Genomic DNA, 26,468 nt, shown 5'->3' on the forward strand with positions numbered 1-26,468 from the left:
AAGGCGTCATTGGATGCGGTATGAAGACTCGTGTGGTCAGAACAATGCACACCCTGGAGTTTCTGGCTTTCTTGATCTTGGACGCGCTGCGTCTCGTTCAAGTAGCTCCTGAACTGGCATCACGACACTTAGAGCACTCAAGGAAAAGTCCCTGGGAGTACAAGGAATTAAATTCGAGTCCCGCGCGTAGCAGTGAGACACTCTGATCACTAAACTAAGAAGATGGAATGTTACGACAATCAGACCGATATTTTCACTTGCAAGGAGAACAGTGGCGCACGGCAAAATATTGGATATTTAAAATTCATCAGTCCTCTGCAAAGGCTGAACAAAAATATGAAAACATTGCTTAAAAAGTATGCTTGAACATGTATGATGATGTTAGCGAAGCCTGCAGGTTGCACTGTTTCATTTGACGACTATAATCGCTTATTCAGTGTCCTCATTACGTTGCAGGTGCCAGCCGCGGTGAGAACAGTGTTCTGTGTAGTTGTGAGTGCTTTAACTCTGAACTAAATTCGAACGTGGATGTTGCGTCGGTGCCCATATGACAGGTGCCTCTGCAACCAAGAAGCAGTGTTTGGTGTTTCAGGAGACACCATATCGAAGATTTATACCGCACACAGCGAAAGCGGGAAAACATATTCCGCGAAGTCAAACCGCGGAAGAAAGATTTGTGTTGAGTGATGCCGAAGGACGAATGGTGACGAAAAAGAAGTGGGTGACATCTACAAAAGTCACTACAGAACTGAATGTCACATTCGCGTGACTGTCAGCACTAAAACAACACGAAAGAAGCTCCGTAAACAAGGATCTGGAATTCCGAATCAGCTCATCAGTTCAAAAATGGTACAAATGACTCTGAGCACTATGGGACTTAACTGCTGTGGTCATCAGTCCCCTAGAACGTAGAACTACATAAACCTAACTAACCTAAGGACATCACACACATCCATGCTCGAGGCAGGATTCGAACCTGCGACCGTAGCGGTCGCGCGGTTCCAGACTATAGCGCCAAGAACCACTCGGCCAGCTCATCAGTGATGAAAATACCCATAACAGGAACACGTGGTGCCAAAGCCGTGATACCTTGACTATGGGGCAATGGAAGAATGTCACTTGATATTGAGGCTTGTTTTACTGTGTTCCCAACTTCAGGTTAAGTTTACGTTCCAGCAGTGAAACGTGATGGGGTTCGGTGATGATTTCTGCAGCCTTATTGTGGGGCTCCATGGGCCCCATGGTTAGTCTGTAAGATGGCACTACTGCCGTGGATTGTGTGACCCTTATGGCTGATCGGATTCTACCAATGGTAAAATGTTTGTTCCCCAATAGTGATGCTGTGTTCCAAGACGACACGGCCCCAGTTCACACAGTTTGCACTGTGCAGCATTAGATTTGTGAGCAAGATCCGTTGTCGTATCTCCTCACGCCAGTACAGTCAGAAGACCCCAATATTATTAAGCCTATATGGCGTACTTTGGAGAGAAAGGAGTCTGATCCACCTCCATCGTCATTATCCTAACGTGCGAGAAAAACGGTATGATTCCCTTGAGAACGTTACGAGACCTGTATTCATCCTTTCCGAGACGACTGGAAGGCCGGCCGGCGTGGCCGAGCGGTTCTAGGCGCTACAGTCTGGAACCCCGCGACCGCTGCGGTCGCAGGTTCGAATCCTGCCTCGGGCATGGGTGTTTGTGATGTCCTTAGGTTAGTTAGGTTTAAGTAGTTCTAAGTTCTAGGGGACTGATGACCTTCTGATGTTAAGCCCCATAGTGCTCAGAGCCATTTGAACCATAAAACTCTCTGTTTACATTCGTAACTGGCCGCTTTGTGTAATTGTAACACAGCAACAAAAGGTGTTTAACCGTTCCTGTTGCAACAGGTACAACTGAGTGACAACTGCGCCGCGTCGTCTTCGTCGAAAGTGCGGCACAGGTTCTCCTTACGTGTAAGAAGCCTACGTATCTTCTCGCAGTGCGCCACGGATCTCTAAGGCGGCTGAACTCACGGTACTAGATACTCTTTTAAAGGCGTAGGAATCGGGGGTCGTTAGTGAATGTCTACGTCTAAGGACATCATCCTTAAAAAAAATTATATTTTTTCAGTTCATTGAATAAATTAACACCTACCTCAATCTGTTTCCATTCATACGATAGATAAAGTTATCTGAAATTGGATGAATCTTTTTGAAGCACCCAGCAATTTCAAGATTTCACGACAAATGTCTCTGGACCGACTTGGTACTAGGCAGTACCCATCTCATGGTGTGGCTTCCTTGGAACTGATACTGAACTGACACGGCTGTCCGCGCATCTGTGCAGTGTGTGGGTTCGGTTTGCGATAGTGATTACTATTTTGTCTGCGCTGGTGAGAAAGGGAGAAGGGCACCTAACCTCCCCTTGCTCCGTTTTACATGAGTGTACTTTTCTGGGTCGTCAGCGGCCCTATTGCACACGATCATGACTAAATGCTTCCTCCAATAAGACTCTCGGGCCGGTTACAGACGTATTTATTGAAGTCTAAAGCGGCTGCAGGTACCGACTGGTTTCTCGGTGCATTCAATGTAGTCAGCCTTAGCTAGCGGACGACACACAGTGTACTATGTGTCTACGTACGGGTTAACAGGGAAAGCTGAGGATGAAAGTGGTCAAATATGTTCAGTAAATTAAATTTTCGTGGTCGTTCTCTCTTTGCATGTATTAACAGCACTATCTGTTATAGCATTGTACGTTATATGAATGCGTGGTGTCTGTTCCTTCTGAAACATCCGAAAGAAAAGACACTACGCATTCGTATAATTTATCCGCCTCGATGGGCGACGAACCAACCTTCTTCAGTGCGAATGCACAATTGTGTCTGACCTTATGGGAATCTTTACGTAGCGAGCATGGAGGCCATTGACAGGGTCTGCAGACAGGTGGTGCCAGGTGTGAGGGTGGGTTGGCCAAGAGGCGTGCTGAGACAGTCCGCGCAGTTGCGATAAACACTGTGTGTGGATGGCACAGAGGTTAACTCAACTTCCTACAAGCAGGAAATTCCGAGCTCTAGTCCCGGTCAGGCTCACACTTTCACACGTTGCCGCTGATTGAGTATTAAGTCCTGATGTAGTTGACATCAATATTCCTTTTCCTTTCCTTATTGCCCTTTCCACCTTCAATTTGCTTGTAATGTATTGTACTGATTTGACTAAATTTTTTATCTTAATATGATCACAATTGTTTTACCAATTTTAGAGCTAACACAAAAGTGGCATCTTTCCCAAGTACTGGGTCCAAGTACTGATGAAAGTTGAATTCATTTTTATCCACATAAAGTATGAGACAGTACATTAATTAACTGAACAGTGCTAGATATTACTTACTGAACAATATTTAAGGCAATGATTACTGTATTGAAAATTATCAAATTCTGGATCAATGATTTTCATTGACAAAAGTCAGACAAAATTTCCTCCTTTAGAGACTGAGCAATGAAATTACCACCGTTTGTCACATTTGCAACACCTTATCCAGTCTTCTGGTGGAAGATTAACTTAGGCGTCATCAGATACTGGACACTGCACACAAGTTTCTTATTTTAAATGTTCTTACTCAGTTATGTGTTATTTCTTACCACTGAACATCGTCATTACATGTGATCCTATTAAAACACTTTGTCTTTGCATGTTGGTTGTTTTTTTTTCAGACGTAGTCTGCCTTTAGCATTTGCTTAAAGTCGAAAAAATTCAACACTATTTTCGCTTAATAGAAGCATTAATTTTTGAACGCCCTGTGTTTTAACTATACTCAACTCGTTGCACATTAACAGATGAATTTTCAGGGATAAGCTTTAAGTGCTATAGCCATGACAGGTGTGTTGCCAGCTTCGGTAAGAACAAGATCTTCGGCTTTCATCACAACACTGCAGCAAAAATCATGCAAGTTAAGCACAAGGGGATCTTAAGCTTCAGTCTGAAATTGTTTGAACCTATTACCTCTCTTGGGGATTATAGCTGTTATGAAAAATATCTATTCTCGAAAGACGACGAGGTTGTCAACTTCGCTCATACCAATTCCCCAGTTGGCTATGTTAAAAGTGTTTGAGTTTTGGAGTAGTCTTAACAAAAATCAGTCCTGAGTAATTAGTGACTGTGGAATGCACATTATCTGAGATAGCCACGTGCGGCAAACAATAACAATAACGTTTATTAGTTGTTACAAAATAATGCACGTTGAATGTATTGAAAATTATAACATATCAGGCAAGAAACACTATTACCTGCTTATACCCTGCACACACTGACCTGGCAGTAACGGTTTCACCTTGTGAAGCGTAAGTAGCATCCGTGTGAGGATGTTGCTTCGTTGGATGGACTTCGAGTGACTAGTAATCTCACCCTGTCTGTGAACTTGACAGGTATTTCCTAAATGTGAAGAAAGGCACTTCTAAAACGCTGCGCTAAGAATCACTTTTTATTGGTTTAAAAGTATCGATATACTCAACGAAGATACTCATCGCATGCAATAATGACAGGTGAGGTTGGCAGCAAGCACTGTATACAATTGCGTGCAAAACTAAAGCGTGGATGTGGCTTTCACATTATGTTTCACTACCAAGCAACATTGCTCGAAAAAACGGGGCCGTCCACAAAGCTGCTATAAGAAATTGAATATTTGAAAGAAATGCGTACTGAGATTAAAGTAAATTACACTTTTACTCGAACATAATAATTACACAAGTTACGGTGATCTATGATGGCCCCCTGAACATTATAAAAGGAGGGACATGTTTCTCAAAAGTTTGTGTGTCAGACAGATGACCAAAGACGGCAATGCAGTGCTCTGTAACGTGCTTCCGTGCTGGCCACAACTTTGGCAAATACTTCTTGCGATAGGACGTTCCATTCCTCCACCAGCGCTGTTGTCATCTGATGGATGATCGTTAGATGTAAATGTCGTGAGACTAGGGCCTCCCGTCAGGTAGACCGTTCCCCGGGTGCAAGGCTTTCGATTTGGCGCCACTTCGGCGACTTGCGTGGTCGATGGGGATGAAATGATGATGAGTAGGACAACACAACACCCAGTCCCTGAGCGAAGAAAATCTCCAACCCTGCCGGGAATCGAACCCAGGCCCTTAGGACTGACATTTTGTCACGCTGACCACTTTTTTTTTTTTTCGTTTTCGTTCGTTGCCTCTGCTCGGGGCGGACGTCGTAAGACACCCGTTTTAAGTTCGTCGTTGATCGATTAACTCAGTTTTTTATTACAGAGGGTAGCTAACCCTCTGAACGAACACGCTGAGCTACCGTGCCGGCGGCCACTCAGCTACCGGGGCCGGACGGATGATCGTTGTTTCATGTGGATATGCTGCGGTACGTTCCCCATCGCATCCCACACGTGTTGGAGGGAACGGGTGGTCCAGTCTTTCACCTTATATCCTCCGCTGTTCGATGAAGTTGCACGCTGTCATCCATTAAAATGAAGTGACAGCTGAATGCACTCCTGCAGAGACGCTCATGGGGAAGGAGTATAGTGAAATTACTATGAAATGAATCCTTAGCTGCTTGCAGGCGTTGATATACGTCAACGGAGACAGATGAAAATGTGTGCCCTGACCGGGACTTAAACCAGGGATCTCCTGCTTACATGGCAGACGCTCTATCCATCTGAGCCACCGAGGACGCAGAGGATAGTGCGACTGCAGGGATTTATCTCTGGCATGCCTCCCGCGAAACCCCACATTCTCAACGTATTGTCCCACACTACATTCGTAGTGCCCCCGCCCATTATACCTATTACTCGCGGCGCGTTGCCGATTCCCGTAATAGATCGGGCACTGTTTGTACATCCTCACAGAAGAAGAAGATGGTCAAGTGGCCGGTGAGCCTCAACTATATATACACTAAGATGGTATCTGTTCTTTCGGACGTTATGCCTCCCCAAATCAAAACAGCTGGACCGCCAAAGCATTCCTGGGTTTGTACTCTCACTTGGCGGCATATAATGGTACGTCCAGAATCACTACTCAGACCGAATCTGCTCTCATCGGAAAAGAACATGCGATCCCCGTCCCCACTGATCGAGTTTTGACGACCCTGACACCATTGGAGACGGTGCCGCCTTCGTGTGGGTATCAAAGCAACACTACGCACTGGTCGTCGTGCCAAGAGACCACCACGATGCAGTTGCCGCGCCGCTGTGGAACGCGAGATTTCGTGTCTTGTAGTCCTGTTAAATATTAATGCAATTGCATCTGCTGTTTGACGTGGATTCCTTCTGGACTCCCTGCCAGATGCACAACGTAGCGGTCATCCGCTGGCGTAATTGACCGTGATCGACCGCCTCCCCTCCCTCATGCAGCAGAACCTGCAGTTCGAAACGCTCCCCATGAATGTGTAACACTGCTGTGAACAGTACCGAACTCTTGGGCTACAATTGCTACACTTCGTCCTCCTCTCAGGTTTCCAACGGCTCTCGCTCGTATGAAGTCACCCTCCTGTTGTCCCCGGGCTATATTGTAACGAAGAACACCACTACAGTGCACCGCAACAGCTCACTGTTTTGGCACCCTGTCCTTTCCCCGTTCGTTCAGCTTCCTCGTGTTGAGGGTCCAACCCCGTTTGGCGGGATATTTACGCTGTGCTCATGTCACGTGTACGCGAGTTGCCTCTGGCAACACCTTCCCGCACTTTCATCCATTTCCAACGAGTAGTTAATATGTTAGGCTACCACAGGGTGAAAAGTATTTAAACCGACAAACTGTGGGAGGTTGTAGGAGACATCAAAACAAATATTTTTCCCTAAAGTTATTTTTTCCTATGAGGAGAATTTAAACCGGTAGAGGAAGATTTCTCTGGCGGAAAATTAATTAAACCAACAAACACTTTTCCATTTTTTTATGACCAAGAGACAAGAAGTAGGTAGCAGCTACGGCCCAATTAAAAAGTCCCCAACAACACCGACCCACATATTAACGAAGAACCGCACTTGGTGAGCGCTAGTAACTCCGGCATGTGGATTACCCTCACTCCAAACATGCGAATTGTACATGTTGAAGACTCCATCACCCCCGAACGTTGCTTCATCGGTAAACAACACAGAGGATGGAAATGTAGAACGCATTTCACACTGTTCCAGATACCACTGCGAAAACTGTGCTCTGGGTGGATAATCAACTGGTTCCAGGTTGTGGACACGCTGTAAGTGAAATGGACGTAACAATTGCTCTCGAAGGACTGTTTTTACATTCGTCTGATTCGTCCCCATCTTACGTGCAATTTCACGAGTGCTGATTGAAGGATCCCGCTCCACATGCTGCGATACAGCTTCCTGAACTTGCAGCGTTCTTACCATGCGTCGGCGTCCCTGTCCCGGTAATCTGCAAAGTGACCCGGTCTCATGGTCACAGCAGCAAAGGTCGTATGATGCGGGATACGGCGATTAGGATATTGTTGTTGATAAACCCGCTTCGCAGCTCGTCCGTTGTGGTGCACCATCCATATCAGTGTACACACTCCAGGCGTATGGCTCCATTAGCAAACAGAGACAATGCACTACTACACTGGTGGACAGCAGTTGCCTACAACTGAAGAGCGTAATAGCCCTCTAACAACTGAAGATCATAATACCACCCCTAACAACTGAAGAGCGTAATACGGCTACCACAGGTTTAAATAATCCTCATAGGAAAAAATGACATTCGGTAAAAATATTTGTTTTGATGTCTCCTACAACCACCCAGAATTTGTCGGTTTAAATACTTTTCCCCCCGTATATCTGTCTCTTGGTTAGGTTTTGCAGATCTTTGCATATATGAATAGGGTCGAATTTAATGGACCGTTCAAATGGTTCAAATGGCTCTGAGCACTATGGGACTCAACTGCTGCTGTCATTAGTCCCCTAGAACTTAGAACTAGTTAAACCTAACTAACCTAAGGACATCACAATCATCCATGCCCGAGGCAGGATTCGAACCTGCGACCGTAGCGGTCTTGCGGTTCCAGACTGCAGCGCCTTTAACCGCACGGCCACTTCGGCCGGCTAATGGACCGTCTTGCGATTACTTTCGAGACAGCTGCTCTCGTCAGTGCTGTCAGTGTTACAGCGCGGCTGGTGGTCGCCGCTGTTGCAGAGAACGCGTCGCGGTGGTGTCACGCGAACGGCACGTGGGACGGCTACAGCAACTACTCGCTGTGCCGCGACCTCAGCCAGCTGCCGGCCGCGGACCGCGTCGAGGTGGCGACGGCGCTCTACTACGCCGGTTACACGCTGTCGCTCGTCGCCCTCTCCGTCGCCGTCTGCATCTTCCTCTACTTCAAGTAAGTCGCTCACTGCCGTCTGCACAGTGACAAACAGTCCGTACAGGGTTACGCTTTAGTACCCCCCCGGATTTCAGAAGGCAGCTGCACAACTGGCCATTAAAATTGCTACACCAAGAAGAAATGCAGATCATAAACGGGTATTAATTGGACAAATATATCATACTAGAACTGACATTTTCACGCAATTTGAGTGCATAGATCCTGAGAAATCAGTACCCAGAACAACCACCTCTGGCCGTAATAACGGCCTTCATACGCCTGGGCATTGAGTCAAACAGAGCTTGGATGCCGTCTACACGTACTGCTGCCCATGCAGCTTCAACACGATACCACACTTCATCAAGAGTAGTGACTGGCGTATTGTGACGAGCTAGTTGCTCGGCCACCATTGACCAGACATTTCCAATTGGTGAGAGATCTGGAGAATGTGCTGGCCAGGGCAGCAGTCGAACGTTTTCTGTATTGAGAATGGCCAGTACAGGACCTTCAACATGCGGTAGTGCATTATCCTGCTGAAATTCAGAGTTTCGCAGAGATCGAATGAAGGGTAGAGGTATGGGTCGTAACACATCTGAAATGTAACGTCCACTGTTCAAAGAGCCGTCAATGCGAACAAGAGGTGACCGAGAAGTGTAACCAATGGCACCCCATACCATCACGCCGGGTGATACGCCAGTATGGCTATGACGAATACACGCTTCCAACGTGCGTTCACCGCGATGTCCCCAAACACGGATGCGACCATCATGATGCTGTAAACAGAACCTGGATTCATCCGAAAAAATTACGTTTTGCCATTCGTGCACACAGGTTCGTCGTTGAGTACACCATCGCAGGCGCTCCTCTCTGTGATGCAGCGTGAAGGGTAACTGCAGCCATGGTATCCGAGCTGATAGTGCATGCTGCTGCCAACGTCCTCGAACTGTTCGTGCAGATGGTTGTTGTCTTGCAAACGTCCCCATCTGTTGACTCAGGGATCGAGACGTGGCTGCACCATCCACTACAGCCATGCGGACTAGATGCCTGTCATCTCGACTGCTAGTGATACGAGGCGTAGGAATCCAGAACGGCGTTCCGTATTACCCTCCTGAACCCACCGACTCCATATTGTGCTAACAGTGATTGGATCTCGACCAACGCGAACAGCAATGTCGTGATACGATAAACCGCAATCGCGATAGGCCACAATCCGACCTCTATCTAAGTCGGAAACGTGATGGTACGCACTTCTCCTCCTTTACACGAGGCATCACAACAACGTTTCACCAGGAAACGCCGGTCAACTGCTGTTTGTGTATGAGAAATCGGTTGGATACTTTCCTCATGTCAGCACGTTGTAGGTCTCACCACAGGCGCAAACCTTGGTGTGAATGCTCTGAAACGCTAATCATTTGCATATCACAGCATCTTCTTCCTATCGGTTAAGTTTCGCGTTTGTAGCACGTCATCTTCGTGGTGTAGCAATTTTAATGGCCAGTAGTGTACATGAGAATTACACGACGTATAGAAAATAAACAAAAAGTTGTGGATGGAGCATCTCTCCAGGTTCAGATTAGTAATACGCACCGTGACGAAACTGCATAAGCCACCCAGTAAACAGAGTTCCAAATTGGGCAGCTACGGCGCCAGTGATTTCCATGCACACACGGAGTTTTGCGAATCAGTAACGGTGCACGTACAGAGAGCCTGTAATGGAGGTAAAACTTGGAAGGACACTCTATCCACCACAGTGTTTCTATTTTCTGCATGTCTTGTTTTTGTCACACGATGATCTTCTGGAAGCCTAGAGATACGTATCACCCTGTACGGAAAGGTGTACCCACTGGGTATTTGTAAAATTCTTCTGAAACATACGCGGCAGGTGGAAGATGTTTTGAAGATCACGACTCGAGTCTGAATGTACGCATTAGAGGAAAGTGCTGTTGGCAAATGGGTCATCGGTGTACCCCTTACCCACCCACTGTAACCTTAACCTAGCGAGTATAGCATAATCAGCAATACAGAAAACTAAGTCTTTATTTTCATCTCTAATTCATTCCAGAGATCACAGGTTTCGGTATTCCAACAAGCCATTATCAGGCCCTCTGTAGTTATGTAGGAGCTGCACCAGTCGAAATGTCGTGCAAAAATGCACAAGTATCCACACCAGCATGTGTTGTACAGCTACACACTCGTAAACAATCTGAGTCCAAACTTCCTGCCAGATTAAAACTGTGTGCCGGACCGAGACTCGAACTCGGGACCTTTGCCTTTCGCGGGCAAGTTCTCTACCACTCAGCTACCCAAGCACGACTCACGCCCCGCCCTCACAACTTTACTTCTGCCAGTACTTCGTCTCCTACCTTCCAAACTTTACAGAAGCTCTCCTGCGAACCTTGCAGAACTAGCACTTCTGAAAAAAAGGATATTGCGGAGACATGGCTTAGTCACAGCCTAAGGGATGCTTCTAGAATGATATTTTCACTCTATATTGCCGAACATTATCGACCATATGGTGCCCGAAATAGAAGCAGGACGAAATTTTGCGAGAAATATTTTTGTATTGCCAGTAAGTGAGGTATCGCACTGTCCACTGCCCGAATTTTTCTGCAAAATCGGACACCAGGTATAGTGTAAATTGTGATTAAAACTGTGGAAGGCAACCGCCGACTTAGTACCAGGCAGTTGGCCCGCCAGTAGAGGGTAAGCCAGACGACCGTATGGAACATTCTCCAGATAACTGTTGTGAAGCAGGTGAATAGGTTGAAAATAAATAAATCGCCAGGTCCTGATGGGATTCCAATTCGGTTTTACAGAGAGTACTCTACTGCATTGGCTCCTTGCTTACCTTGCATTTATCGCGAACCTCTTCCCCAACGTAAATTCCCGAGCGACTGGCAATAAACCGCAGCTGACGCCTGTATATAAGAAGGGTAGAAGGACGGATCCTCAAAATTACAGGCCAATATCCTTAACATCGGTTTATTGCTAGATTCTCGAACATATTCTTATTCGAATATAATAAATTTCCTTGAGACAGAGAAGTTGCTGTCCATGCATCATCACGGCTTTTGAAAGCATCGCTCCTGCGAAACGCAACTCGCCCTTTTTTAACATGATATCTTGGGAAACATGAATTAAGGGTATCAGATGGATGTCATATTCTTTGACTTCCGGAAAGCGTTTGACTCGGTGCCCCACTGTAGACTCCTAACTAAGGTACGAGCATATGGGATTGGTTCCCAAATATGTGAGTGGCTCGAAGACTTCTTAAGTAATAGAAACCAGTACGTTGTCCTCGATGGTGAGTGTTCATCGCAGGTGGGGGTATCATCTGGAGTGCCCCAGGGAAATGTGGTAGGTCCGCTGTTGTTTTCTATCTACATAAATGATCTTTTGGATAGGATGGATAGCAATGTGCGGCTGTTTGCTGATGATGCTGTGGTGTACGGGAAGGTGTCGTCGTTGAATGACTGTAGGAGGATACAAGATGACTTGGACAGCATTTGTGGTTGGTGTAAGGAATGGCAGCTAACTATAAATATAGATAAATGTAAATTAATGCAGATGAATAAGAAAAAGAATTCCGTAATGTTTGAATACTCCATTAGTAGTGTAGCGCTTGACACAGTCACGTCGATTAAATATTTGGGCGTAACATTGCAGAGCGATATGAAGTGGGACAAGCATGTAATGGCAGTTGTGGGGAAGGCGGATAATCGTCTTCGGTTCACTGGTAGAATTTTGGGAAGATGTGGTTCGTCTGTAAAGGAGACCGCTTATAAAATACTAACACGACCTATTCTTGAGTACAGCTCGAGCGTTTGGGATCCCTATCAGGTCGGATTGAGGGAGGATATAGAAGCAAAACAGAGTCGAGCTGCTAGATTTGTTACTGGTAGGTTCGATCATCACGCGAGTGTTACGGAAATGCTTCAGGTACTCGGGTGGGTGTCTCTAGAGGAAAGGAGGCGTTCTTTTCGTGAATCGCTACTGAGGAAATTTAGAGAACCAACATTTGAGGCTGACTGCAGTACAATTTTACTGCCGCCAACTTACATTTCGCAGAAAGACCACAAAGATAAGATAAGAGAGATTAGGGCCCGTACAGAGGCATATAGGCAGTCATTTTTCCCTCGTTCTCTTTGGGAGTGGAACAGGGAGAGAAGATACCAGTTGTGGTACGAGGTACCCTCCGCCACACACCGTATGGTGGATTGCGGAGTATGTATGTACATGTAGATGTACTACCCTTATCAGTTACAGCTTGCGCCGGGCTTACTAGCGATGGATTTTCACATCGGGAGCAGTTTTGTCACTGGTTTCTTCACCAGGCAATCACGACTCCAAGATTTGTGTTCAAAAATGTGTGTGAAATCTTATGGGACTTAACTGCTACGGTCATCAGTCCCTAAGCTTACACACTACTTAACCTAAAGCATCCTAAGGACAAACACACAAACCCATGCCCGAAGGAGGACTCGAACCTAGCCGGGACCAGCCGCACAGTGCATGACTGCAGCGCCTTAAACCGCTCGGTTAATCCCGCGCGGCTCGGGATTTGTGTCATCCATCCGATTCACAGATGTGGCAACCCTTACACAGATCGGTATCTTCAACTTTCATAACAGCCATCTGTGGTATAGTATGCAGAGCCCCCATGGTATGGTGACAGCGAATCAATAGCATCGGTGCAGTCGGAATGTGTGGGCCGGGTTAACTGGCGACCGTATTTTGGGACAGGTCTATCTTCCACGTCACCTAACAGGCAGGAACTACGCCTATCTTGCGGGTGAACTTTGCCCCCCAGCTGGACCATTTGAAGGATGATGTGGCTGCTACGTGAAGGTGCTCCAGCCCACTTCGCCGTTAACTTCCGGACACATCTCAATCGTGTCTTCCCTGGTCGACGGATCAGAAGAGTGGGTGCAGTTACGTGGCATGTTCGTTCGCCAGATTTCAACCCTTGTGATTTCTGGTAATGAGACCATCTCAAAAGTGTCATACATGCAGAGCCCATTTCAGACGTGAAGGCGCTGGAGCAGAGCATTCATATTGCCTTTGACACTGTTCAAATGTTCAAATGTGTGTGAATTTCTAAGGGACCAAACTGCTTAGGTCATTGGTCCCTAGACTTACACACTACTTAAACTAACTTAAAGTAACTTATGATACGAACAACACGCACACCCATGCCCGAGGATTTGAAACTTTTTTTAATGCAGCCTGGCCGATTTGAATGTGTGAGATAGAACATGCTACGGAGCGTGCACGCATGTGTTGAGGCACATGGAAACCATTTTGAACACATACTGTAACTGTGACTGCATGGTACAACGCGTAACAGACCACACTCTCTGTGAAATGTATGACTGAATAAATGGTCTCTAGACTGGAAACCATATATTTTCGGACGTAAGTTCATTAGTCCTTTCTTGTTCCGTATCCTCTCATCGATCAATCCCTAGAGTTTTTACAAGATGGAAAAAATCACAGTGTATATATGGGCAGCACGTATTGTTTCTTACGCAATCAGTTACATGAAAAATCACGAAAAAAATGGCGGTATTTGCATCGCAATACGTCAATTACATCCAGAGAAATTGTAAGGAGATGTTGACGATTGAATTAGATGACACGCGCCACTACTGAACACCTCAAATGCAAGCGCTAACCCCAAGTTGCTCATGATCACGATGAGGTTGACGTACGTAATCTCACTTTCACTGCTGTCACGAGAGCCGAAAGTAACAGTATAGTTTACTGCCACAAACACTGAAATGTGAAGATCATGCTTGCGTCTCGGTAAGTGCAATAGCGCCGCGTTTATTTCAAGTGCAGACTTCGCTTTGCAATTTCTAGCGATGTAACTGACGTATTGTGCGCTGACTTATTACGATGCAACAACTGCCATTCTTTTTCTCATTTTTCATGTTATTGACTGCGTAAGAAATAATACGGCATGCCCAGTAAAAAAAAAAAAAAAAGACGTAAGCTCGTGTTGAAGCTAATGTTTGCTCATGTCTTAGAATGCCTCATAATATTTATTTTCACGATTGCGTGTCTCAGATTCGTACTAGTGAAAGTCGTTTTTTTTAATATCTGTTTCTGTTCCAGGGATATCTGCGCTGAAACGTTTAAGTGGGCCAGCCCACATATGTGTGTATTAACAGAACAATATTTAGTTCTAGCCGATTAGTCATTACTCTGGTATATAATAAACATAGTGCTCAGTGGTTGCTTATGTCATTTAGGCACGTAGGACATTTTGTGATATTTGAACTCGCATTTCACAACGGCTATAAAGTCGATATCATGACTGTGTGAAATATGCAAACAGTAATTTACAGTCTAATGGAGAAAATTTCTTTCAAATGGTTGCGTATGTAGCGGAAGTGCCACAAGTTCACGGTTCTGCTTGTGTATTAGTGTACTAGCTCTCGTTTCTGAGAGTGTCGAGTCCACTCGCACCAGACGCCAGTCTCAACCAGTGGAGACCCGAGTCTACGTGCTCACTATTTTAAGGCCAGTATATGCTGCTCATTACTGAACTCTGTTCAACATATATAAAAATCAAAACATCATTCAGTGAACTTAAAAGAAATGCTGCCAACGCTATGAGTGCAAAAGAGTTCCAGTGTTAAATTTAGAGGAGAGAGCGGAAAGGTTGGAAGAGTACGTTGAAGGCGCTTGTGAGGGAAAGGGATTGTCTGATGATGCGGTAGAAGAAGTAATTAGAGTCGAAAGGAAGACATAGGATGTCCCATACTAGTCAGAATTTGAAAGAGCTTCACAAGGCTTGAGATAAATTAAGGCAGAAGGAAAAGATAACATTCTATCGGTACTTCTAAAAGACCTGGGGATGGCAATCAAGCAACAGTTCAAGATGATGTGTAGATTGTATGAGACTGGCGACGTATCATCGAACATTAGAATGATATCAAACACACAATTCAGAAGTTGGCTCGAGCAAGTAAGTGCGAAAACTTCGTACAGTTAGCTTAATAGCTTATATATGCAAGTTGCTGACACGGACAATGTATCGAAGAATCGAAGACAAATTGACGATATGTTGGGTGGTCATTTGGCTCTGGGAAAGGTAGAACCGCTATTTACGCATTCCTGACATTTTCCTTGATATCTGAAGCAGGGCAGAAGAAAAATGAAGACAAGATCATTGGATTTGTCGATCTGAAAAAGCGTTCGACAATGTTAGTAGGATGTCGAAATGTACCATGACCAGTAGGGGAAAATAAGAATGAAAGACGAAGTGTTCGGATTAAAAAAGATGTAAGACAGGGCTGCAGTCATTCCTCTCTAGTGTTCTATGTATACAGTACATGATGTAGCAATGACGGAAATAAAAGAAAGGTTGGAGAGTGTGATTTAAATTCAGGGTGTAAGACTACCAATATGATTCGCTGTGATATTTCTAGCCCCTGTCCCAAGGTGAATAAGAGTTACAGGATGTGTTGAATGGATTTTAAAGTTTCATGGGTACAGAATGTGGACTAAGGGTAAACAGAAGAATGACGAATACAATATGAAGTAACAGAAATGAGAATAGCGATTTTGTACTTATGCTTACATGAAAATGGGTTATCAGAAACTAGGCAAAGTTAAAGAGTTCTGCTATATTGGAAGCAAAGTAAGCTATGATAAATGAAGCAAAGAGGACATAAAAAGCAGACTAGCAGACACAGAGAGAGAATTCCTGACCACTATCAAACATCTGCCTTAATTTGAGGATGAAATTTCTGAGAATGTGTGTTCGCGGTACCTCACTGCATGGTAGTCAATCATGGTATGTGAGAAAACGAGAAAGGACAAGAAGTGTTGCAGGAGAGCATTGAAAATTAGAAACAATGATAAAGTGAAGTATGAGGAGGTTCTCTGCAGAATCAGTGAAGAAAGGAATATTTGGAAAACACTGACAGGAAGAAGGAACAAGAAGATAGCACATGTGTTAAGACATCAGGGGATAACTTCCACGGTACTAGAGGGGTCTGGAGATGGAGGAAAATGTAGAGGAAGACACAGATTAGAAACATCCCAAAAATAATTGAGGACGTAGAGTGGAAGTGCTACTTCTTCCTGTGAGAATCCCAGAAGAAGATAATGAAGAAGAAGAAGACAAACGACTCACGTTCCTTCCGTACGGGGGTCCGCTCTCGGCCAAAATTGCACGACTTCTGGGCAAATACAATATCAAAACCACTCTCCGATCACCACCGACGGCGAGGGAGCTCCTAGGTTCTGCCGAAGATGCGCTGAACCTTAACACACGAGGAGTATACAGCATACCATGCGAATGTGAAAAAACAATACATTGGGCAAACACAGCGCTGCATATCTAAACGCTGCGAAGAACATAACAGATGTGTGCGACTAGATCACACAGAAAAATCAGCCATAGCAGAACACAGCATAAATGAAGAACACACCTTCAACTTCGAAAACACGAAGTATTGTGCCGAGCATCTGGCTTCTGGGAAAGTGTTATAAAAGAATCCATAGAAATAAGGATTCACGACAATCTGGTCAACAGAGACGAGGGATACCAACTCAGCGCAGCAATCCGTCGGGAGCGCGCCCGTCAACGTCCTCCGCCGCGGACGCAGACAGAAGGCTTACACCGAGAACCGAACGCGGCAGCCGGGGGCGCCCCCCATCCCCACCACCGCGCGCACGCCGCTGGTCCACCGCAGCCGCCCGAGGTCTAGTGGAGGGGGGTGACGGCACATATAAATAGCCCGCTCTCCGTGAATCTCGACACTTCGCCAGAATGGGATGACAAGTTCCGCCTTATGCAAGACACCATTTTTCTTTTGTTTTACCCATACATGTTTCAGCACATTTGTGCTATCGTCAGTAGGTTCTATTTTTATTTTGAACTGTAAATTTGTTGTTAACATATTAACATTTGCGTCTTGTACAACATTATGTAAATGTTGCATTTATAACTTAATTGGCGAAAAGTGCGTGTAATCATAAGTAACATACCTTACATGATGTTACTGTCCACTCGTTTTAATAGCTGTTCTGCTACACAATATACAACTTGTCATATGCAAATAGCAAAACGTAATTTATTTTCTGTTTGTTACGCATTTACGAACGGAAATAAGACTGTATCAATTTGTCTTTCTGTAACTTACAGTTTTAAAGTTGTGGAACGTTTTCCTGTGCTGTTGGCGAAGTAAATGGGCTTACTTCTTTGCCTGTGATCGCGTGGCAATGCAGTTTTTTCCGATTACTCAAAACATAGGCGGAGTTTTCGCTGCCATTACGTGTTGTTGTGGCTGTGTGGCGTTCATTTGCAGAACACGCTCCGCCACACAACGCGCATACTGTTTTGTATTTCCCTATAGTTTTTCTCCCTATCTTCGATGGTCAGCGAACCACCATACACTACTGGCCATTAAAATTTCTACACCAAGAAGAAATGCAGATGATAAACGCGTATTCATTGGACAAATATATTATACTAGAACTGACATGTGATTACATTTTCACGCAATTTGGGTGCATAGATCCTGAGAAATCAGTACCCGGAACAACCACCTCTGGCCGTAATAACGGCCTTCATACGCCTGGGCAGTGAGTCAAACAGAGCTAGGATGGCGTGTACAGGTACAGCTGCCCATACAGCTTCAACATGATACCACAGTTCATCAAGAGTAGTGACTGGCGTGTTGTGACGAACCAGTTGCTCGGTCACCACTCACCAGACGTTTTCAGTTGGTGAGAGATCTGGAGAATGTGCTGGCCGTTTTCTGTATCCAGAAAGGCCCGTACAGGACCTGCAACGTGCGGTCGTGCATTATCCTGCTGAAATGTAGGGTTTCGCAGGGATAGAATGAAGAGTAGAGACCGGGTCGTAACACATTTGAAATGTAACGTCCACTGTTCAAAGTGCCGTCAATGCGAACAAGAGGTGACCGAGACGTGTAAACCAATGGCACCCCATATCATCACGCCGGGTGATACGCCAGTATGGTGATGACAAGTACACGCTTCCATTGTGCGTTCACCGCGATGTCGCCAAACACGGATGCGACCATCGTGATGCTGTAAACAGAACCTGGATTCATCCGCAAAAATGACGTTTTGCCATTCATGCACCCAGGTTCGTCGTTGAGTACACCACCGCAGACGCTTCTGTCTGTGATGCAGCGTCAAGGGATACCGCAGCCATTGCCTCCGAGCTGATAGTCCATGCTGCTACAAATGTCGTCGAACTGTTCGTGCAGATGGTTGTTGTCTTGCAATCGTCCCCATCTGTTGACTCAGGGATCGAGATATGGCTGCATGATCCGTTACAGCCATGCGGATAAGATTCCTGTCATCTCGACTGCTAGTGATACGAGGCCGTAGGGATCCAGCACTGCGTTCCGAATTACCCTCCTGAACCCACCGATTCCATATTGTGCTAACAGTGATTGGATCTCAACCAACGCGAGCAGCAATGTCGCGATACGATAAACCGCAATCGCAATAGGATACAATCCGACTTTATCAAAGTCGGAAATGTGATGGTACGCGTTTCTTCTCCTTACACGAGGCATCACCACAACGTTTCTCTAGGCAACGCCGGTCATCTGCTGTTTGTGTATGAGATATCGGTTGGATACTTTCCTCATGTCAGCACGTTGTAGGTCTCGCCACCGGCGCCATCCTTGGTGTGAATGCTTTTGAAAAGCTAATCAATTGCATATCACAGCATCTTCTTCCTGTCGGTTAAATTTCGCGTCTGTAGCATGTCATCATCATGGTGTAGCAATTTTAATGGCCAGTAGTGTATGTTCTACGGCCGTTTGTGATTACTCTGCGATCGGCGCCCACTGCCGTTGAATAGTGGTGAGAACGTCATACAACTAGACAAACAATCCATTAAAGCCAGTGGGGACTGATGGCTCTATAGTTTGGTCTCTTTATCCCTCAAACAAACCAACCAACCTGCCGCAGCTGAAAATAATCTGCTAACGTGACTGGGTATATCCACACTCATATTCAGAGAAGTGCACGCTATTACTTAGCAAATGGTTCAAATGGCTCTGAGCACTATGGGACTTAACATCTATGGTCATCAGTCCCCTAGAACTTAGAACTACTTAAACCTAACTAACCTAAGGACAGCAAACAACACCCAGCCATCACGAGGCAGAGAAAATCCCTGACCCCGCCGGGAATCGAACCCAGGAACCCGGGCGTGGGAAGCGAGAACGCTATCGCACGACCACGAGATGCAGGCTGTTACTTAGCAGTCCATGCACGGAAATTGATCGCCGGAAATTCTCTGACGTGTATCCACGACGGATTACTGTGAAGGTAATTAAATTTTTTGACGATCAGAAAGGAAAGAAGTGACCGTGCCGACGGAAAAAGTAACAGACGTGTGAGAAACATTAAACCGAGTAAATCGACTGCATAAAAACTACAGCCATGGGGGCACGATGCCGAGAGAAGTGGGATTCTAGCATTTCCCCAAACAGAAAGTAGCGGACGGTACAGAACAGATATCCCACAGACTATTTGGGAAAAATTATTGTTATCAGTTTCTGTTATTATATTAACGATACCAAGACACTGTAACCATGTGATGCCGTCACACATTTTGGGTCATGGAAATGAACTTCAGGGATACTTTGGAGATTCTGAAAGAAAAGCTTTCTGCGCGGGATTTGACTTTGAACGACGCCTGAATAAAATAATGAGTTCTGAACTAGACGATATGATTTTAAATCAGATGTACTACGGATTTCAGAGAAAATAAAGCATGACAAAGCAGTCTGTGGCTTATTCACACGAATACTGGATTCATAAACATCACACTGTGAATAAATGTTGCCACAGAAACGGCAATGCGTGAGGAATGTTATGAAACAAAAGTGCCAACCAATGTTTAACTGGAGTGCTACGCAGGTTCACTGGCATAAACACTTGTAGCCAGTGATATCACACCATTTGTAAGAAGGAATATGCTATTACTACCACCCTCCCAGTTTCTCTGGAGCAAAAACGATTATGCTACCATCATGACCTGGTATGCAATGCGATGTACCCGATAGCACACAGATGAGTCAATCGAGGGGTGTGTTGTTAGCATGGCAACTGCCAGAGTACGACTCCACCTACAGTTGTGGTACTGAACAAAGTTGAATTGGTTCGGGAATATACTCTTTAAACGCGTGTTCCTAGAATATCTAGCTAAAATAAAACCCATAGACGGCAAATATTGCCTCATGGTAGATTTTCGACTCTCTGAAATTGATGATGCAAGAATACTGTGAGACCTCACGGTGGACGCTTTACTAATCAAATTGAAAAACTCAGCTATGCAGGAGGATATTGTGAATAAATTTAGAAAACTCCAAAGTCAAGTTGGAAGCAGCAGCTATGTGACCATTCTCGTAACAACGAATTTTTTTTTAATCTTCAGTAAAAAATACATAATTAAATTAAGTATAAAATAATCCATAGTTAATTTAAGAGACATACATAGTGAGAAATGAGTAGCAAACCTGAGCAGGTAGAATATGAGACAGGAGGTGCTAAAGAAAGTGTTTCATTCGATTTATTCATATACATAGAAAACCCCTGAGCTTAGTGGAATATGAGGTAGGCTGTGAAAACCAGATTGCACTACTATACTGCTAGTGAGAGACTTTGAAAAATAGGAGGTATGGGGCTGTAATGAGCTATATTAATACTCAGCCAGTGAAAGAGACAGAAACTCATTTGCCTGAAGAAACAACTGATTCTTGTGAAATTATTTCTAAGTTGTTTTTTTTTCACATGTGTGTTACTTAGACTACTGGTCAGTGGTCTACTGTGAAATTAAATTCCATGATCTTCGTCGTCTCGGTCGAGAGATTTCCTGTATCAAATCACCGTAGGAGATGGACTACAGATTATCTTCCTACGAACACATTTCGGAATATCTCGTAACCTGCGGAACGAATCTCGCTATTTCAGTTTTCGTATTCAACATCACACACATGTAAATCCTATATGATCAGTCCGTCTTTTCCAGTTAATCTAAAAACAAATGCAATAGCTGGTCCGTAAGTTATTTCGCTTATAAGTTTCGGCTCGATCTTTGCCGGCCCAAGAAATTATAATATTCACACAAATGCCCTTCTGATTCATCCTTTGAAGTCGGCGCCATCGCCACAGAAGAACTCTAAGTGCTTAATGAGGACTACAAACAATGTATGTCCTTGGAACACATCTGCCAGTTGTGCGCAACAGGTAAAAGAGTGCAGACAATGAAAGGAATCCAGTGAAAATTATACCGCAGAAATATTACGAAATGAGTGTTGCTGGTATCTTAGTTAATTTAATGAATCTCACACTGAAATTAGTAACAGCTACGACGAAGAATTACGCTCTATTGCTACCGGTTGCTATCACCAACGATCATCATCGAGTACCTATGTAACAGAAACACAGTTTACTACTAATATAGAAATCATCGTGTTTGCAAATATTGACATAGTATATTACAATTTGTGTCAAACTAATAGCTATAATGCCATTTTGGTAATTGAGAAAAGCGTGGCGGCTAAAAGAATGGAGAGGAAAGGCAAGGCTGGAATACAGTAAGAGTAAATAGGTTCAAAAATCTGTAGAATGAAGCAGTTATGCAAAGATGAAGTTTGCACAGGACAGACTAGCGTAGAGCTTCGAACTGAATCCACAACAATGTCAAATCTGCTTCAAAAATTTCTATCAATAGAAACAATTTATACTAACGAAAACGAGCTATAAGTGTGTCATAGATGTTTTAATACTACAACATAGAGTCAGTTACGAATTTTGTCCCTCATTTGTAAAGTAGCATTGTAAGATTTATTGTTTCTTGTGAATTTCAGTGAAATGCATTTTGAAATTTTAATGCGTGCAAGTTCATTATTGAAACGAGTACATCGATTTGTTTCAAGTAACTTCATTTGTTTTTGTCATTTGTGCGTCGTATTATCGAGTGCGCCTTGTTAGTTTCCATCCTGACATCCCCTACAGCCCCTGGGCAGTGTCCATTCACCGCTCCGTCACCATTGTATTACCGTAGTGAACATTAAATAAAAAGCATACGATGCTTCCCGTGAGTATATCTTAAATGAACGCGAGAGAATAAAACCTCTTTCCTTTTTCACAAACGATTACCTCAGTCCCTCAGCGATCAGCGCATTTCCTGTGGTTTTAAATTACTGTCGTACTAAGTCTACCATGTTCACAGTGAATGATGTGATTCTTAGCCTAAAGTCGTTTGGAACCGCTTGTCTCTGTTCAAAGAAAATAAAATAAGAAGTTGTCATTGAAAATTAAAGAGTGAAAATTACAGAGGAATTTAACCGCTACGTAGAAAGTATCCTTTGCGATTCCAAGATTTTTACTATACCACAACTTGTGTAGTAAGAAAGAGAAAGAGGGGCTACGTACTGGGATCGTTCCAGTGACCAAACACGTCGAACCCGAACTGTGTGGAATCGGTTCGAATGTTGTATGCACTCTGTTACATCACTTTTCACCATCTTATTTGATAATATGACGTTACTCCACTGCGTGAAATTGATTCCCTGTGCCGTGTTTAGGAAAACAGGCAAGGAAGGCAACGTGGGGGAGCAAAGCAAAGATCGTTAGGTAATAGAAAGATAAGCTTTCTTTCTGTAATTATTGTTCATAGTAAAGCCCTCCTTCAGGCCTCAAGTGGCCCATGGGGACCGTCCGACCGCCATGTCACTCTCAGCTTAGGATGCAGAAAGGAGGGGCGTGAGGTCAGCACACCGCTCTCCCAGTCGTTATGATGGTTTTCTTTGACTGGAGCCACCACTATTAGACCGAGTAGCTCCCCAGTTGGCATCACGAAACTGAGTGCACCCAGAAAAATGGCAACAGCGCATGGCGGTCCGGATGGGCACCCATCCAAGTGCCAGCCACGCCCGACAGCGCTTAACTTCGGCGAGCTGACGAGAACTGTTATAACCAATGCGGCAAGGCCGTTGCCCATTGTTCACAGTAACGGCCGCTTATGATGTGCTATTGCGCTACAGCACACTGTAAATCTCGCACTTCAATTACGACATTTCGATGTGAAAGCGAGCCGAAATCCTACTAAAATTAGGCAATTTTTCTCCGAATGCGTGCTGGTATGAAGATAAAGCAGACGAAAACATGTTTGGGAGCTCTCTCTCTCTCTCTCTGCAGTAACTATAAACCTGCGCCGAGTGCTGAAATGTTGGTCAGCCGCACTACGATCTAGTCAGGCAAAAGCTGCTGCTGTCTGTTTTCCACTGCACATGCTCGGAAGTAACTTAACCCCCTCCCAGCGCTGTAAATGCTAGTATGCTCACAGTACCACGTCAGTATTATCTTTGAAAATGCATGTGGCGTATTGTGTAAGCGTACAGTATGAGGAATTTAGAAAGTGTTGCCGTTGTGACGACACTTTGCCTGAATGGTTCAGTTCCACTTGAGATACTGTGCGGGTAGGTCGTGCTTACCCTTCTGCTGCGCTGCAGCATTTCGAGTCGCAGCATTCCGTTGCTTATGTGTTTCATTGTGCTTTTATGAGTGACTTTTCTTCGTTGAATCGTAATTTAATTAAAATGTGTTTTTGGTAGCGGCTCTAATTGCTCCATTGTCAACATACCGTCCAAGTTGATCCTATGCTTAGGTACTACTAATTCTACTTTTGCCGTAAGGAGTAGCCGCGTGGTTTGAGGCGCCGTGTTACGGATTGCGTGGCCCCTCCCGCCGGAGGTTCGAGTCCTCTCTCGGACATCGGTGTGTGTGTTGTTCTTAGCATAAGTTAGTTTCAGTAGTGTGTAAGTCTAGGGACCGACGACCTCAGCAGTTTGGTCCTTTAGGAATTCACATACACTGGAACATTCTACCTTTGAAAAGTCACCCATAGTGTGCAGCCAGGTCCCCTCGAGATTCATGAATGGTTGGTGGATCAGATCTGGTTCACTCAGCATTTCTCAGCCCTGAGCTCCATTCCTTCTTTGTAAAATTCATGAACCCCTCCAAGTAGATAGGTTGTTACTAAAACAGGGCAGTCAAGATTCTTTCTGCCAAGGGACTGAGCAGTTAATGTAGTCCCCCTTGCCAACGCTGATGTTGAACACACCAATGTGTCGGTTTCTACATTTACATCTACATCATATTCCGCTAGCTATCTAATGGTGTGCGGCCGAGTGTACTTTCAGTACCACTATCTGAACCCTCCAAACCTGTTCCACTCGCGAATAGTGCGTGGGAAGAACGATTTTCGGTAAGCCTCTGTATTGGCTCTAGTTTCTCGAGTTTTTTCCTGTTGGTCAATATGCGAGATATAAGTGGGGGCACGTAACATGTCCGAATCCTCCTGAAAGGCGCTGTCTCGAAATTTTAATAATAAATATCTCAGTGATGCACAACGCCTCTCTTGTAACGTCTGCCAGTGGAGTTTGTTTAGCATCTCCGACACGCCCTCTCGACAGCTAAACGATCCCGCGACGAAACGGGCCGCTCTTCGTTGGGTCTTCTCTATCTCCTCTATCAGTCCTACCTGATCCCAGACAGATGAACTATTCTCAAGAATCGGACGAACAAGCGCCTTATAAGCCACTTCTTTCGTGGATGAGCTACATTTCCTCAAGATTCTTCCAATGAATATGAGACTGGCGTCTGCTTTTCCCACTATCTATTTTGTATGGTCCTTCCACTTAAGGTCACCCTGGACAGTTACGCATTGATAATTTACGGCAGACGTTGTCTCCAGCTGTTTGTCATCAGTAGTATAGCTGTACAGTAGAGGATTTATTTTCCTATGTATTCGCAATATGTTACATTTCTTTACGGTCAGGGTCGACTGCCAGTGCCTGCACCATTCATCAATTCTCTGCAGGTCGTTTTGCAAATTCGTACTGTCTTCTGGCGTCCCTACTTTGGTATAGACAACCACATCATCTGCGAATAGCCTTAAAGAGCATCCGACGCTTTCTACTAGACCATTTATTTATACTGTAAACAGCAACGGTCCTATAACACTTCCCTGTGGTACTCCGGATATCACCTTTACATTTGTCGATTTAGTTATGTTATGAGCGATGTGTTGAGTTCTGTTTACAAGAAAGTCTTGAATCTAATCGTAGGACTGCTCCGATAATCCGTAACCTCGCATTTTTTCATTAAACGGCAATGTGGGGCGGTGTCAAATGCCTTAGTGAAATCAATGAACATGGCGTCAACCTGATGGCAGTTATCTACTGCGCTGTGGATCTCATGGAGGAACAGACTGAGCTGAGTTTCGCACTCTGTTTGCGGAATCCATGCTGCTTTTTATAGAGGACATGTTCTTTTTCCAAAAACTTCATAATTCTTGAGCCGCCAGAAATAGACGATCAATATTTTACGGATGTGGTTCTTAAATCTGGTGACGCAAGGGCATTGGCTTGAAACGCTGATCGAGTCAACAGTGCCTTCAGTACTATAGTGGTATACATACCGTCGAGGTGTACATTAAACAGAACAGACCATCACATTTACAGTTTTGTCGTTATCGGATCCACGTTATTTCGGATCCAGATTATTTATAGTGGTCACGTGGGAACATAATTTTTTCGAAATTAGAGTTGTCACAACGTCTTAATTGTCCGAAGTGGGCTTTTGTTCTCAACAATGATCTTCAACAGCCGATACATTGACGATACCCGATCTCGTCCCGCCTAATGCTGATTCTAGTGGGAGTCCATAGCCTGACTGGCGTTTATATCTGGGCAGTTTTCCCCTGTTGAAACTGAAGCTGGATTCTGCGCCGTCTACTCCCTCTGCGATGTCGTACGAGGGCGCAGTTGCTTCGATGTGGAGTCCCACTTCCTACTCCGTACTGCACCAAGTGTCTCTCTTGGTGATACCAACTGCGTAGTAGTTTAAAGTTTTTACTTTGATTTTCTCCATTATTTAATGAGCGTTTTATTAATGTGATTCCGTATTATTATTAATTGATTTCTGTTTTTGGTTTGGTTTAGCGATTCCTTTTTACTGTTTGCTCCTTTTATTCACGTTGAGTCCGTTTGCGATAGTTATGAAGTCTATATTGCTTACTGTTCTCCGCAAGTTTCGTTGAGTCTCCTTGCTGGTTCTTCTCCACCTGAAATCACTAAAGATAATTCGTCGCTCTACATAAATCGATCGCTAC

At 44.6% G+C, this 26,468-nt stretch overlaps 1 protein-coding gene across 1 annotated transcript in view; it reads left to right on the top strand.

Annotated features, from left to right (window-relative positions):
* The window catches only part of LOC126474677 (diuretic hormone receptor-like), a gene marked incomplete at its 3' end in the record, with an annotated part of 1,060,935 nt that overhangs the window by 853,986 nt on the left and 180,481 nt on the right, over nucleotides 1–26,468 (top strand). Inside the window, exon 6 of the mRNA XM_050102155.1 lies at nucleotides 8,113–8,299. Coding sequence (XP_049958112.1) covers nucleotides 8,113–8,299 — 187 coding nt within the window. The remainder of the gene's footprint in view (nucleotides 1–8,112; nucleotides 8,300–26,468) is intronic.

This window comes from Schistocerca serialis, chromosome 4, assembly GCF_023864345.2.
Source record: "Schistocerca serialis cubense isolate TAMUIC-IGC-003099 chromosome 4, iqSchSeri2.2, whole genome shotgun sequence".
NCBI classification, from domain to species: Eukaryota; Metazoa; Arthropoda; class Insecta; order Orthoptera; family Acrididae; genus Schistocerca; species Schistocerca serialis.